The 16,616-nt window shown below is 44.2% G+C and overlaps 1 protein-coding gene across 1 annotated transcript in view; it reads left to right on the top strand.

Annotated features, from left to right (window-relative positions):
* The first annotated feature begins 1,882 nt into the window (after positions 1-1,882).
* TPD52L1 (tumor protein D52-like 1) overlaps positions 1,883-16,616 on the top strand; it is a 76,961-nt gene continuing 62,227 nt past the window's right edge. Inside the window, exon 1 of the mRNA XM_015423836.1 lies at positions 1,883-1,937. Coding sequence (XP_015279322.1) covers positions 1,919-1,937 — 19 coding nt within the window. The 5' untranslated portion in view covers positions 1,883-1,918. The remainder of the gene's footprint in view (positions 1,938-16,616) is intronic.

Below are 16,616 nucleotides of genomic sequence, written 5' to 3'. Positions count from 1 at the left end.
CAGTGAATTCCATGTGTTAATCACTCTTTGGGTGAATAAGTACTTCCTTTTATCTATCTATTCTAACCCGACTGCTCAGCAATTTAATTAAGTGCCCATGAGTTCTTGTATTGTGAGAAAGCCCGTGCGCTGCCGAAGGCTTCAAGAAGGAAATAGATAAGTATATGGAGCAGAGGCCCATCAGTGGCTATTAGCCACAAGGTACAGACAGGAACTCTCAGTCTGGGGCAAGTAATGCACTGTATTCTTGGTGCTTGGGGGGGGGGGCAACAGTGGGAGGGCTTCTAGTGTCCTGGCCCCACTGCTGGTCCTCCTGATGGCACCTGGTATTTTTGGCCACTGTGTGACAGAGTGTTGGACTAGATGGGCCATTGGCCTGATCCAACATTGGCTAAATGGCTTCTCTTATGTTCTTATGGGTTACTTTTTGCCAACTTTTAATAGTAAAAAAAAATAAGCTGGCTTGTCTGGCCTCTGCAGACTGGGTTCCACAATGACAAAGCCACTATAGTAAAAGCCCTGGTCTTTGTTGAGCTGACAAAGATGGTAATCTTGACTTTCTTGGGTGAAGGCAATTTCCAGTGCAGGACAAAATGGACCAGAACTTTAAACATTAAAAAACAGCACTTTGAATTGTGCTTGGAAAAAACTGAGAGCCAGTGCAAATCTCTTAGAACCAAGTGAAGTTTCTAATCACACACCAGAGTCTGAATTCTCCCCCTGCAATGAGATTATGTCAGAGCTGGTAACAGATGTTCTGGAAGATTTTCAAATTATTTTTTCATGTATAAATCAGCAACAGAAGAGATGAAGTGTCTACTACTTCTGTGAGTAGGGACAAAGCCCCCCACAGGTAGTGATTGAGGGAAGCACATCAATCTTCCCTTTTGGATGTTTTGCTGTTACAGCGGTCTGCTGCAGCTGCTCTAAGTGCAGGAGAAGTCCAACCTTCTGAAGAACACTTGACACCTTTAAAATAGGTATAAAACATTTGGCAGGCACTAGTGAAGCTGACCTAAATATGACAGATAGTACTGTCATGTGCATATCTACCATACATGAACAGGTGGATGTAACACCCTGTGAGAGACATTTACCACACTTTTCTTAGAGAGGTCCCAGCAAGTCTCCCATCTAGGCATTGCCCATATATACTCCTGCTTTGTTGTATCATAGCTGCTGCAGTCAGAATAGCATTAGCAGCTCTGGCTTGGGGAACACCTGGAGATTTTGGAGTTAGAGGCAGAGGAAGGCCGGGTTTGGGGAGGAGGGACTTCATTTGGGGTATAATGCCATGGAGTCCACCTTTCAAAGTGGCCAATTTCTCCAGGTGAACTGATTTATGTTGTCTGAAGATCAGTTGTAATCCTAGGAGATCTCCAGCCACCACCTGGAGGTTGGCAATCCTAAATCAGAATTGCCAAAAGGCACTGTGGACGCCACATTTTTCCCCCCTCTGGACTGCCCCAAGAACACACACGCTTGACTGGGATGTTGATGCTGTTCTCCAGCGGTCCCTTGCCTGGATCTCTAAATGACCCAAAAATATTGTAGCACCGCCCCGTTGTTCCGGTTCTCAACCCTACCCTTGGCCTCTGTGCGGCCTGTCGAGCCCCGATGGGAAATAGAAGCGACTGCAAAAGGTGCTGAGCCGGACGTGGCCCGGTAGGTGGCGCTATTTTGCAGCGGCTGCACAAGCGCGAGGGTGGAGGAGGCAGGCGAGAGCCGCCGGGTGAGGAAGCCGGTAGCGGCTGCAGATTCGCCGGAGCAACAGTTGAGGCGTGGAAGGAGACAGGCCGGGAGCGGTTCGAAGGCGTGAGGCGACCGAGGCGGAACGGGCGAGCCTCGCTGGGCGCAGTGAGGGCTGGCGGGTGCTGTGCCGGGCAAGCGGCGGATCTCAACGGACCCTGGAGGGACAATGGAAGCGCAGGCGCAAGGTGAGTCCTGAGCCTGAGGAAATCTCCCGCTCTTGGTACTTCAGCAGCAACTTTCCCTGTTCATTTAGGACGGAGGTGGCTCACGGCCCCGTTGTTCGTGGGGAGGGAAGAGGACATTTGACATAACCGTCCCCTTCTGTTTTGCCTTCTCTCTGGCTTACGGTGAGCAGATGAACTCTCGGACAGACGCAGACCTCTCTCCCTGGCATCCCATGGCAATAATAAACACCAAATTCAGAAGCTTCTCAGGGTGCCTGAGTGCTTTGCAGTTGAGCAAGTGCGAGAGGTGCTGAAAAAGAGTTTGTCTGGATGTATGATGGTCAGTCCGTTATGCGTTGCTCAGCTGCGGTCTGAAATCACAAGAAGCAAATACCCCATTCCACTGATGTTCCATAGAAAATTGCATGTTAAATATTAAACATAGTTTCATAGGATAGGCATCCTTTCTGAAATTGCTATCCAAGTTCCTATTAAGATTAGACTCTCAGCCAGTAAATGGCTCTCTCTCATAATTTCTTCCCCTCCTTTCTTTGCTTTGCATTTTGTATACAATTTTTATAGTACTCATAATATGCTATAAAATACTCCATTACTCCCCAAACTTCAGACTCTCCCCAAAGAACTGTTTGCATTTTTCAGTAGCATTGTATTTATTCTCTTCTTGGGATGAGAGCAATGGAAATATTTACCTGTTTTTTGTGGAACAGAAGTTCATTTGTTGATTCTGTGTGTGGAATATAAGGAAAGCAATATATAGGTTGTTGTTAAAGGGGGCATACTGACGCTCAAAACACCTTGTGAGGTTTTATTCCATTAATGATATGTTCATCTGCTTAGTATAAAAAACATCTTTACATGAGGGTTATTGCAGTATGATCTCTCTGGGTCGCTGTGTAATAGGTTTGTCCAGTGTAGAGCAAACTGTTGTTATAGCTCCTAAGAATCAACCCTGATAGTAGATCTTGCCTTATTAACTGATAGCTTTCTCCATTTGCTGCTTTTGTGTATGCATCAGATTTATTACAGATTTCATGCTTTTATCAGGCACAGCTGGAGATGGGTAAGCATTAAAATGTTCTTTGTAATTAATGGAAGAATATCTAGTTAAACTAGAGCTTTTCCATACAGTGTTTGCTCTTTGATGACCTCTGTCCTCCCTGTGGAAGCTATAATCCTTCTCTTGTGACTCTGTCATTTGCATGCTTAGCACTGAGTTTCTAGGCCCAGCTGGTCACTGGGGAATGCTCACTGCCTTCCATTTTAAAATGAAGTGTTTCTGTATGCCATGCTGTATCTAAACCATATTGTATGCCATGCTGTATCTAAACCAGGTTTACTTATATGTCTACTTCAGGCAGCAGGGTAGAAAGACACATCCTATCTCGTATCCTAGATATATTGAAATTTTTCTAAAACCCAGGAATGTGCCTAAACCTCCTACCAACACATTATGAAAGAAATATCTACCTTGAAGGTTCTTGTTGCCTAAAAATGTAAGATACTAACATCCTCAAGAGCAAAGATACATTTTTTAAAATGCTGCATTTAATTATTGGTCTAGAAATAAATTTGAATGTAACTTAGCGCTGTTTCACATGCTTCAAGGTAAGGCAGCATCCTTTGTATGATTGCACATGATACTGCCTTATCAGACCACTGGTCCATCATGGTCAGTATTGTCTACTCAGACTGGCAGCAGCTCTCCAGGATCTCAGGCAGAGTTCTTTCACATCATCTACTGCCTGGTTCTGTTTAACTGGAGATGCTGGGGATTTAACCAAGAATCTTCTGCACACCAAACTGAGCCACAGTGCACCCCCGTACATAGGATGCACTGTGTGGGACTTTGATACATAGAAAATCTGTGATTGGTAAAACACCAGAGTGCCTATTTGTATCCAAGGCAGAGGAAGTAGCAGAGGATTGTGAAAATGCTATGGTGAAAAGGATTGAAACCCACTTGTATTGCAGTGTGGCCCAGATCTAGTTCACATACACATTTACTCAGGGGTCATTTTGTAGAAAAAGAGGTGCAGGAGCTCATTAGAATAACTTATTAGCATAACTTATTTGCATATGCCACACCGCCTGACATCACCGGAAGTGTGTCAGAAGGCAACACCCACCGCTCAGATTTCGTAGAAAACGAGGTGCAGGAGCTCATTAGCATAACTCATTTGCATGTGCCACACCCCCTGACATCACCGGAAGTGTGTCAGAAGGCAACACCCACCACTCAGATTCCACTGGACTGTTTTGGATTGCTAGCTATTGGGGGGGGGGGGCGCACAGATCTGCCCTCAAAGAGGAGGGAGAGCTTGTACCTGAAGGCAGGCTGAGGGGGGCTCTGCAACTTACCTGGCTGCTTCTTGCTCCTCGTGGCCCAAATGAGGGCTGCTGGGAGCAGGGGGTGGGGCTTGTTGCATGTGTCCGCCCCCTGGGCTCCTTACTGCTGGAGCTCCGCTCCTCTGTGCTCCCACAGGAAATTACCCCTGCATTTACTTTCCATGACTGTTTAAATACACATTTACTTTCTTGACTGACTTTGTGCCTGCTTGCACCCTTGTGTCCTAGTAAGTATGCATGGCAATTGACTACAAGGATGTACACATTAATATAGAATGTATTGGGATAGAGATGGTGTGCACTATCATCTGCACATCTGTTTCAGTATGTTTATGCATACTGTCAGTTGCAAGTCACAGTTGCAGATGTACACACTGGAACAGATATGGTATATATTCAGTGCATACTCCTAAGGTATAAGTGGCATTAAGCTCAGACAAGCAAAGCAGTCTGCAAATGCCAGGACTTGAGGAACTGTGACTTTACGTAATATGGAAAAAATGTCTACTTCATTTATCAGCAATGGTTATAGTAATATATAGGAAAGCTTGGGCAAAATCACAGTCCTTAATCTACTGTACTTGCTTGACAGCATGGTACAATATTGAATGCACTTGCCCAGGGGTTCAGAATTCACATTAATATTAAGAAGTCACCTGTTTATCCAGGTTGAGCTGCAGTTTATATTAGGGTTGCCATTCTTGCCCATATATTCTGGTAGATTAATGTGTAAATGCTCTGTAATACAGGAAGACTGCTGTGAAACTCAGCAGTGTTTGATTAGATCCACACATCACACTTCATGTGGCATTTAATTATTAATTGTGAGTCCAAATGATAGTTGAAAGCTAGCACTCTCAGTTCACCTCTCTGTAGAGAGTTAGCAAAAGTACTTAACAGTTAAATCTTACTTTGAGAGATTACCCAAGAATACATGTAGTGCCAGTGCTGCTACATTGCATTCTACTTAGGGGTAGCATTATGTAAAGTCCGTAATAGGTCATTTAATTATTATTGTGGTGTGAAAACATTGGGGGTGAGGTGAGGAAAATTGTTAATACTGTTTGGCACTCGCAGAGGAAGCAGGCAGTTCAACAGGCAGCCTTTTGTATAATGCTTGGGGAAAGCTGATTAACAAATGAATACAATTCTTAGCTTACTTCAGTAATTATAAAGATTGCAGGCATAATGGAGTATTCATTTTTGTCTCCTTCCTTCTAGCAAGTTTACTTTTTCAGCATCCTGTTCCATTACTTGGATCAAATCCGTTATTTGCGTTTGCTGGGCAGAAATGCTCTGTGTTACCACGGACATCTGCTCTTTGAAGTTATTCAGCTGTTCCAGTAGAGGGCGCATGAACTCAGCTATAGCCTTTGCCGTCTCACTGGTAGTTTCCGGTTTAGGGGACTCTGGTTTCGTTTTCATAAGTCTCTCTTTGTCTTTGTCCCGCTTCCCCACCATCTTTCTGCCGTTTGTTTACTTTTTGGAATTTTTTTAAAAAGTCTCTGAATATGCGCTTAACTGCTTAGCTCGATTGGGTAAGTACTTCTGGGCAGTTTAATCACGTTTCTCCTCTGCTCCCCACCTTCGCTCGACAGTCTATGCGCATGGGAGGCGTCCCCCCCCCACTTGCTTTTCCCATTCCGGACAGGGAGCGTCTTTTCTTTTAAAAATTGTTTCTGATTTGACTCACGTTCATAGTTGGCCTTCCGACCATGCTTCTTTCATCATTTTTCACGCCCGATCTCCTATGCTTGACCTGGTTAGCTTCACTAGTACCGTTCAGTCTCTCGGCTGGAAGAACCACTGGAGCAGAGGGGAGCCTCGATTTTCTGGCGTTCCTTGGCCAGGGCCCCTTCTCCGGGCCCCTGGGGGGGGTTATAAGCCTGCTCGCCCCCTCCTTCCGCCGGAGAACGGAGACACCCCCGGGAGGTCCGGGAGGTGAGTCTGCAAGCTTGCCGCCATAAACTGGAAGTCATTTGTTTGCTGTTGTTGACACTGGATCATTCAGCCCTATAAAAGTGTTTGGGCTGTCAGCAACAGTTCTCTGGCAGTTTTCGTTATTTCTGTTTATGAGGATATAAAGGGTTGGTATTGGGGATACTGAATCACCAGAATAAGATCTGAAAATGTGGAATCCCTCAAGTCTCTGTACGCCCACCAATTATTTTCAATGTTTATGTTAAGCCACTAAATGACATCATCTAGAATTTTAGAGGTGAGCATCATCAATATGCTAATGGCACTCAACTATATGTGTTTTTTCCTAACGTTCCATAAACTGCTGTCTCAGTCCTGAACTAGTGCCTTTGCCTTTCAATTTATTCCTCTTCATCCACTTGACTGACGCTTCGACAAAATCCAGATTGGTTGGAGGTGATGTTGAGTAGAAAAGCTGATGTTATGTAGGGGATCAGCTATCAACTCATAATGGAGTAATGTTATTAGTGGATCATATGAAAAATTTAAATAGTGGGATCTTGAACTTGAAGGTGTGTGCAGCCAAAATCTGCACTAGTTGAAATTTCTGAAATGTCTTCAAGTGCAGTACCATGCAGAGCTCTTCGAAGCAGTCCACTCTAGAAGTGACAGGAACATTAAACCAGCACAGCTAAGTCAACAATCTAGACAGAAAGAGAGTTTTCAAATAAAGTTGCGCTCTTGACCTTGCTGTTCCTGTCACCTCTAGGTTGGATTACTTCAGAGTACTCAACCTGGAGCTTTACTTGAAGACACTTCAGAAGCTTCAACTAGTATACAATTTGGCTGCACATTTTCTTTCAGGACTTAGCCACTAGGCATGTATTACACCAATGCCAAAGCAACTACACTGGCTGGCTGTTTGCGTAGGGGTTCAATTAAGTGGGCTAGTTTTGACCTTTTTAATGGCTTATTGAACAGGTTGAGAATTCTGCCCTCCCCTGACAAGTTAACCTTCAGATCTAGTATTCTGTTTCTCTTGTTTCTTAAAGCTGTGTTTTGAGTTTGAGCCTGCATGAACAGAGATACAAATACCACCTTTAAAGTTGTGTTGTCCCAGAAGTGAAAGTAGGATCTGTTGTAGATTGCCTTCCTCGCTCTGAAAAATGTGAGTTTTGTCAGTGAGTCTAGTATTCCTTTGTAAATTCACCCTTTTGAATCTATATATACAGTATGTCCATCTGTGCTGCATTTTCTACTGTGTTCATTTTCTTTGAGCTTTAGACCACTGTTACTCTTGTGGCTTGCAAAGCTACATCTCTTATCATTGCCTTAAATTAAAGAATGGGAGGGAAAGATACTTTATCCTGTGTTATACTGGCATTCAATTCTTTGTTTTACAGTAGGGTATAAAAATCTAACCAAATGAAAATCCATTGAAGTTGGACATAGTATGTGAAGGAGAAGAGATTAACTGGAACTATCTACACTGCAGTTTTTCTGGATGCTGGGAAATGCATAAATGCACAGATTTCATATTTGGTTTGCCTAATTCTGTCAGGTTCCACAGCCAACAACTGAGTACACACTGGTCAGAAATGTTATACTTTATTGCAGAGCTACAGATGCAGTAACATGGTCACTGTTAGGAATGGTGACGTTTCTACAAGCACAATGGGATATAGGGTATTCGTATGCACCACCACCCCATTCATGGGCCAATAGGCCTGACTCCCGCGTGTGGGAGAAGGGGCCCCAAGCCATTAGAGCCGAAACTGGGAATTGAAAGCTATCCCAAGCTATCCCACGGTTACATGATGCCCAGACACTACACATGCAATCTACAAGGTCAGTGATAATGAAGTACTACAGAAGCAAAGAAGGAATGCAGCAGTGGCTGGTACACAGGTCAAGCAAATGAACCCCAGCCCATAAACATCATTGCAGCATAGTTGACATTCTGCCCCCTCAAAACTCAGCTTCTCCCGCCCATTCCGGGGAACCTTCCGGTCATTCCGGGAACTCTCGGTGGAACTTGTGCAACAATCTAGCGGCCCGAATGTCCCCTACTTCCACCCATTCGAGGTGCTGGGGTCCAAAATCCAGCCATTCCACCAAATAATACAGTTTTCCCCATTTGAGCTTAGAGTCCAAGACCTTTGAAATTTCATAATGTTCCTCGCCCTCAATCATGATAGGAAGGGGCACTGGTTGCGACGGCCGCCATGTGGTTGAGCCAGAATCCTGTTTCAGGAGGCTGAAATGAAATACAGAATGAAGATTCCTCAGGTTCTTAGGGAGATATAGATCAACAGTCACATCGTTGATCATTCGTTTCACCTTAAACGGACCAATGTATTTCCACCCTAGTTTCCTACTAGGCCATAGGACTTTGATGTTCTTAGTAGAAACATACACTGAATCCCCAGGCTGCAGAGCCCAACCCTCCACCCTTCTCTTGTCAGCCTGAGCCTTATAAGCCTCCTTGGCAGCTGTTAAAGTCTTGCACAGGAGTGGCCATGAGTCCCGTAATTGTTGACACCATCGAGCCACATCCCCCGGCCCCAAGTCATTTGGTCCCTCCAAAAACGGTACAGGGGGGCTATCATAGCCATATAATGCCTTAAAAGGGGACAGTTCTGTAGAGGAATGACACTTGTTATTATAACAGGCCAGGGGTAGTAGATCCACCCAATCATCTTGTTGATAATTGGTGAAACATTGGAGATATTGTTCGAAGGCCTGGTTAACCCATTCTGTCTGTCCATCAGTCTCAGGATGATAGGCGCTGCTCATGGCCCGTTCGACCCCCATCACTTTCATAAGCTCCCCCCAAAACCAGGAAATGAATTGGGCCCATCCGATATCACCTTGGTTGAGAGCATATGTAAACGGACAACGTGTAATAAGAACGCTTTAGCTAGGGCTTTCGCCGTGGGCAGGGACGCAAACGGGATAAAGTGTGCCTGCTTGGAGAACAAATCCACGACAACCCATATGACCGACATGGTTTTGCTCGGGGGCAGGTCCGTAATAAAGTCCATGGAAATCACCTCCCATGGCCAGCTCGGAGTTGGGTCTGGGTGCAGTAGTCCTGGAGTTTTCCCCGGCCGGGGTTTACTCATGACACAAATTTGGCAGAACTTCACAAACGGAGATAAATCCTTCCGCATTTACGGCCACCAGAATTGTCGTTGTAGGAGCTGAGGGGACTTAACAAACCCGGGGTGGCCATTTAGTTTTGAGCCGTGCACTGCGTACAGTACTTCCCCTCGCAAGGAGATTGGAACAAACAGTTTGTTTCTGTGGTACCAACAGCCATCGGATCTGAGCTCGAAATCCCCTTCTGCCTCCACTACCGCTCTGTCGCCCTCCGAGAAGGCGGAGGCGAATTTACTGTGCCATGTTTTCCCGCCCGCTTCAGCTGGTGGAGGGGGCCGGGGTGTCTGTGACGTAGGGGGGAGGGCGTCAACACTGAGTGCAAGATGATCTCCCATTGGCTGTTGTGTTGTGGGAGACGGGACAGGGCGTCAGCGAGGGAGTTTGCAGAGCCTGGGAAATGGTGAAGTGTAATTTGAAACTTGGAAAATAAATCGGCCCACCGGAGGTGCTTGGCATTGAGGCTTCGTGGCGTTTTTAGCATTTCTAAGTTCTCGTGATCAGTCCACACTTCAAAAGGAACCCGTGCTCCCTCTAGCCAAGGAAAAAAGTGCAAGTGAGATTCCCCCCGCCTCTTTCTCCCACACTGACCAGTTACGCTCTGTGTCATTGAACTTTCTTGACACGTAGGCTAAGGGATGCATTAACCCATCCTCTCCCTCTTGGAGGATTGCCCCCCCCCATGGTCACATCCAACGCATCGACTTGCACTATGAATTTTTTATTTTCATCGGGGTGGGCTAGGATGGGTTCTGACGTGAACAGGGCTTTGAGGTGTTCGAACGCTTCCTGGCACTCTTTACTCCAAGCCAGGGGTGCACTGGTTTGGTTGCCTCTGGCCCCTTCCTTTTTGTTTTCAATAAGTCTGTGAGAGGCAAACTGAACTGGGCAAAGTTGGGCAGGAAATTTCTGTAAAAGTTCAAAAAAATGAGGAAGGCTTTTAATTGGCGGCGGGTGCAGGGGGTTTCCCACCCCAGTACATCCCGCACCTTCCCCGGGTACATTTCCAGCCCCTTATCCGATATTCGGTAGCCCAGAAAGTCAATGTGTGACTTGTGAAGCTCACATTTGGAGAGTTTCGCGAACAGTTTGTGCTTGTGCAACGTGGTTAGAATTTCCCTCACCAATTTCACATGTGAAGGCAGGTTGAGGGAGTACAGCAAGATATCATCGAGGTAAACAAGAGCCCCCTTAAACAAATGCTTGTGCAACACCTCGTTCATCAGGTTCACAAAGACCCCAGGGGCTCCCTGAAGACCGAAGGTCATTACTCGGTATTCAAACTGGCCCAATGGCGTGTTAAAGGCAGTCTTATGTTCATCCCCTGTGATGTCTTTTAAGATTTTAATTTCTTCCTCCTGGATCTTTAGTATTTTCCCCAATGTGGCTTTCAAAACATCTCTCATAGTTCTCTTAGAGAATTTGACGTATATTTCGCCAGGGAGCTAATTTTTTCTTATAAAATCCGGGTAGGTACGATACACCAAATCCATTTCATTCTGGAGGTCCGCTTGCTTGAGATCTGAGATTGATGCTATTGCCTCGCTTAAGATCAATTTCAATTCTTCACCTTTTTGCTCAGATAATCCTTGAAAGTGCAAAACATACCTGGACCTTTCCAGTTGGAGTTGTAGAAGTTGATTTTTTTCTGTGTTTCTTTTTTCTCTTTTGTCATCTTTTGCTCTATATCTTTGGTTCTTATTTCAGCCTTCTTAATCTTTTGATCCGTTTTGTCAGCTCTCTTCCCCATTTGAAAAGTTGATTTTGAACAGAGTCTAGCTTGGTAGTCATAGTCGACATTTGCTCCAGCAGAGGGCACAATGCAGAGGTCAGCATACTGGGAAAGTCTGAAGCCGTCTCTAGGGACTGGGTGGGAGTTGTTGGTATTGAGCTTCCGGCTTGAAGTTTCTTCTCCGTCGTTATTCGTCTCCCTTGACCAGCCATTGTTTATATTACAAGAAAGTTTATGGTTTTAAAATAAAAGTCAACTGATTTCAGCGCTTCTTGGATTAAAATACACCTTTCAAACTCAGATAAAGTCTTATACGGTTAGTTATGCTTTCTCAGTCTTTTTTGTAGCACTTATGGACCATTTCGTTCGGGGGTGTGTGAATCACCAATCCTTCCCCACCTGCCGCTTCTTGCCAAGTCAATCTAGTAATCGAAGACTTTATCATTTATCGCTTAGAAAAGAGCTCTTTGTTGAACTCCGGCTAGTCATTACAGGAGTTAGTTTTGTTTTTGCTCTTGTCTGCTCACCCGGTGGTCAGCTCTAACCGCCATGAAAGCTCCACAGTGCCAGGACCTTTTTGGGAAGAAGTAAGCCTCAATTCCTCAGCTGTCACTTTGGAAGAGGTTTGTCTTGGCTCCCCAGGCTGGGGGCCTCCTGCAAAGGCCCCTTGGGGGTCTGGAGCCAGCCAAGACCTCTCCTGATCGCCCTGGCTTGGTGCGTCTCCATCAGAGCTTGATGGGACACGTCCAAGTGCAAGCCACCATAAACCAGAACCCCTACTATAAAGTATTTTATAACATTATACAAAATGACATTTTAACCATTTGCATGTGTTCATACTATTGTCAGTGTGCTAGTCTTCACTGTGGGTCCTGGTTCTGCTGTAGCTCATCAGTCCTGATACCTGACAGTCTGTCCCTTTCTCACCATTTATAAGCATTTAAAGAAAACAAACTATTATTTTCTGAGCCGTAGATTATTATTACCTAACAAAGTTTTATCTCCCTAAAAACATACCTAAAATGCAAAGGGAGCAAATGCTCCAGGTATGATTCTGTTGTTGGGTTTAAAATAGTCGTTGCTTGGATGGTGTGTTTTCTAAAACTGTTAGTTTTAGGTTGCCATAGTTGCACAATATAACTGTAACGAGTAACTAGAAAAGCAGTGGCAATTTGCTTTAAAAATGTATTGACTTCAAATACTAGTTCAACCAGCAGGAAATAAGTATATAACGCCTATGCATTGCCTGTAAAAAATGAAATTGTGCATTTGGCTTCAACACACATTGCTGGGGGCTGCATTTCAGCTGAAATGCTTAAAGGAATGTGAAAGCGTTCAGCAACTCCCCATAACTGAGCAGCACTTCAGAAATTACAGGAGCTCTCCGCTTCCTCCTAAAGTTTCTTTCTCTGCTTGTTCTTTCTCATATTTTCTTTGTGCCATTTAAATGGTCATAAGGTCTAAATAAACTAGGTGGATACATTGTTAATTGAGCGAAGGCTATGTATGTTATGAAGTAAAAACAGGAATGTGGATTTGGTGGCAAGAGAAGAACATATGTTAGCTGGGTCAACACATGCTGTTCTTTGAAGAAAATTAGAACATGATATTTTGAAGTATGCTTTACAATATTTGACCTCCATGAAACTTCAACATGCAACCAGAACTTCTCATGCATTTTTGAAAAATATATAACAAACATGTTACAAAACCTTCCTTTATGTTTGTGATTTGCATTTTCATAGTGGGTTGGATACAATTGTATCTGTTGGATACAATTCACTTATTTGAAGGAGAGAGAGGATTCAGCTTAATGTCTGTAAGAGCCTGATTAAGATCACAGTACACACTAAGGTGAAGGGAGGTTCTGCCACACTTGTTTGACCAAATAAGTAGCAGTCCAACACAACTTTAGTAATGGGTTCGGGCCTCCGGTCTGGCTCCCGCGAATGGCGGACGCATCCTTGGGTCGCTCCCGAGGGGCGTCTCGCCCGCCCGCGGTGGACACAACTTTAGTAATGGGTTAATTAGTAAAATGACTTGGAAAGCATTATGTGAAAAGATAATGCAGAGTTTAGATGCTGAAATTCTAGGTTTAAATCCTAGAGCCTAGAGATCTTTTGGAGTTACAAGAATCTCCAGACTACAGAGATCAGTTCGCCTGAAGAAAATGGCTGCTTTGGCGGGTGGACTGTATTGTATTATATGCTGCTGAGGTTCTTCCTTTTACAAACCCTGTTGTTCCCAGGTGTGGGGGCAGTGGAGGCCCGGAGGGGGATTCACTGCTCCTCTGTTCTCCTGGCTGTTCACCTGAAAAATTGGGAACCTAGCTAATTGCACAAGGCAGATGTAATGTAGAAGCAATGTGATCGGCACTCCTGTGGCAAACCCAGGACTGTTAACGTTATTCCTGCATGGAGGACACATCTGCTGATATGCTAAATTCATCATGTGAAGCTACCTTGGCAAAAAGGATTTCACATTAAAACAATAAAAAAGGGATGACATGTAGGGCAGTGCAGGAATCTCCTGCCTGGAGATTGGAAACCCAGAAGTGTTTGTGTGCTAAGAGAAGTCTGGTGACTGCCTACTACGCAGTCAGTTAGCCTTGAGAAAGGGGAAGAGGCAGATAGCGGACAGCTGCCTGGAAACACACACACACACACACACATTCCAAAAGGATGCTCTAATGCTTGTAACTCCCTTCTGGAGGGAGAGGGAGGGAGAAGGGGGAAGAAAGGTGTATAAATAAAGCTGGTGCGTGAGAGGAGGAGGTTTGTTCCTTCATTCATTCAGATCAGCTTCCTGCAGACTTGTGTCCTGTCGTCTTTTGCATCGCCTGCACCCCCACACCCCAAGGAGCAGCACCACACCCAGGCTCCAGTAATTTCCCATCCCTGAGCTGCAATTCTACATAGAAGCAATATTGTCACAGCATTAAGCACAGGTGTGTATGGGGGAGGAATCTCCCTTTTCTCCTAAGTCACCTCAGTTACATTAGTTTCCTCTTTGTACAAAAAATAAAATAAAAGCAAAAATACAGTGGCAGCATAGCTGTAAAAATCTCAAGCAGTTGAATGATTGGGTGCCTAAAAGTAGAAAAGAGTCCAGTAGCACCTTAAAGACTAACAAAAATTGTGGCAGGGTAGAAGCTTTCGTGAATCACCATTTACTTCTTCAGTGCCTAAAATGGATGTTAGTATATGGGACTTTGAAACATATTGCCAGTCCTGAATACCAGACATTTCTTAGTATTTGATTATTTATGATTTTACGGTATTTATTTGACTATTTATGTGACTCTGTCACGGCTCAGGTGGGGTGTCACCTAACGCTGCCACCACTCTGGATTTAGGTTCCCTTGAGAAGGCCCAGAGTACCCTCCCAAGACCTTCAGACCTCCCTTTAGGCTGAATAACAGGCGTGAGGACCAGGCAGAGTAAAACAAGGAAAAGGTTTATTTTATAGGAGGTCAAACAACAAGGTACAGAATAAACACAGTAAGTGGGTGAAAAGAAATCAAATGCCCTAACGTGTCTAAATTTACTTTCCCTAGCTCACTATCTCAAGTGGCCTTACACTACTCACCCCTTCCTCAGGATGAGGGTTTTTCCCCTGCAGCAGCCTCTCTTCTTGCTCTGCCCTCTGGAAGAAAGAACAGCTCTTCCTGGTGCTCCAGAACTTTTATTCCCAGCCCTCCTCTTTTCCTGTTGGTCCATTTTGGCTCCAAAACCTCCCCGGGGCTTCTGGGAGTTGTAGGCCCAGCCTCACCTACTGCTAGCCAGGCTCCTTGGGCCCAGTAGGCCTCTGGTGGCACAGCCCAGATCATGACAGACTCAAAAAAAATCTGATGAAGTTATTTGATAACTGTTCCTGAACACTTTTAAGACATAAAGCCTCATTAGTTCTGCCAGTGCAGGTACTTAGATCTCCTGCCAGCATAAGAGCTGCCAAAGGGTACAAGTAGGTAATCTTCAGGATAAACTTGTCCAGTTTACTTCAATATTTTACCAGATTTGATCCAGGCATTAATTATAGTCAAATATAATTTACATAATTCTAAATAGAGAGACCTCCTGCCAACCTAGCAGTTCGAAAGCAAGAAATTGCAAGTAGATAAATAGGTACTACTTCAGTGGGAAGGTAACAGCGTTCTGTGCGCCTTGGTGTTTAGTCATGCCAGCCACATGACCACGGAAACGTCTTCGGACAGCGTTGGCTCTTCGGCTTTGAAACGGAGATGAGCACCGCAACCCTAGAGTCGGATTCGACTGGCTTTCGAGCAAGGGAACCTTTACCTTTACCTTTTTAAATAGAGAGACATCACCACTAGGGGCTCACTGGGAAGCTCTGTGATCTCAATTACCAAACTCATAGAAACTAAGCAAACAATACCTGCAGACAGGGTGGATTTGATTTAAATCACGATTTAAATAATGAAGAAAAATGATTACCAGTATCATATGTACATGCTAGTAAAGTCTATGGATCCACTCCTTTCCTTGAAACATCTCCTGAGACATACCCAGTGGTAATATAGCCGTATCACCTTTATAAAAATGCCCTCCTGAGTAATTCTATTTTACATAATTTGCATATCAGAAGCATAGGAGCCTTCCTGACCTCAGGTAGGGCTAGAGATGTAAAATTTCTGGAAATTTTGAAGCTCGGAAAAAAACGGAAATTTTTAGAAAAATTGAAAAAATTCTACATTAACATTTTTTTTGTCTTTTCTAGATTGAAAGTCATTCTGTTACTTTAGGAACATAAAATATGAAATTGGCATGAAATTATCACAACTAGCATATTAAAAATATAGTGTATCCAAATAATTATTACAAACAGAATACCCTCCCACATGCAAATACAAACAGAATACCCACCCACATGCAAAAACAAAATTGAAACTTTTTTATTTTCTTCTGACAATCGCACCTCCTAAAGGAAGAAGTGCATCCTGTTATTGCATTGGAGAGTTCTGTTTGTAACCTAGGACTTGCTTGTCCTAGGTTACATATGTGAAATGATAGGACTTGCTTGTCCTCAGTGCACAGAAATTACATCAATCTGATACCATACATATATATACACACCCACCTTTTGCTTCTTATTCTGTTGACCTTGTTTGTTGTCAAAACCCAGGGCCTTTTGTTTGTTGCAGGAACTCCTTTGCATGTTAGGCCACACACCCCTAATGTAGCCAATTCTAATGAGTTTCTGCTGTTGGGTGTGGCTCTTTCTGCACTGGTTCAACATGCCACAGAATGAGAGTGTAGATTTATGAGATGGACCTCACCACTTCATGTAGGTTGAGGATCGTGGAGAATTATATTTTGGAATGTTGAAAATTCCCTGCAAATGAAAATTCCCTGCAAGGGGAGGGAGGGGACAAGTGTTCTTACTGCTGTGCTTTTTTTTCTTTAGTTGCACCACCTGAATCTGAAGTGGTGCAGTGCTATCCATTCCTCTACCTCTACTGTATGAACAAAGCCTTGTACTGGCCTAAGCAAAAGTAAAGGTTT

Source organism: Gekko japonicus, unplaced genomic scaffold (assembly GCF_001447785.1).
Source record: "Gekko japonicus isolate JY-2015 unplaced genomic scaffold, Gekko_japonicus_V1.1 scaffold186, whole genome shotgun sequence".
NCBI classification, from domain to species: domain Eukaryota; kingdom Metazoa; phylum Chordata; class Lepidosauria; order Squamata; family Gekkonidae; genus Gekko; species Gekko japonicus.
This window is presented reverse-complemented; position numbering and strand designations above follow the sequence as displayed.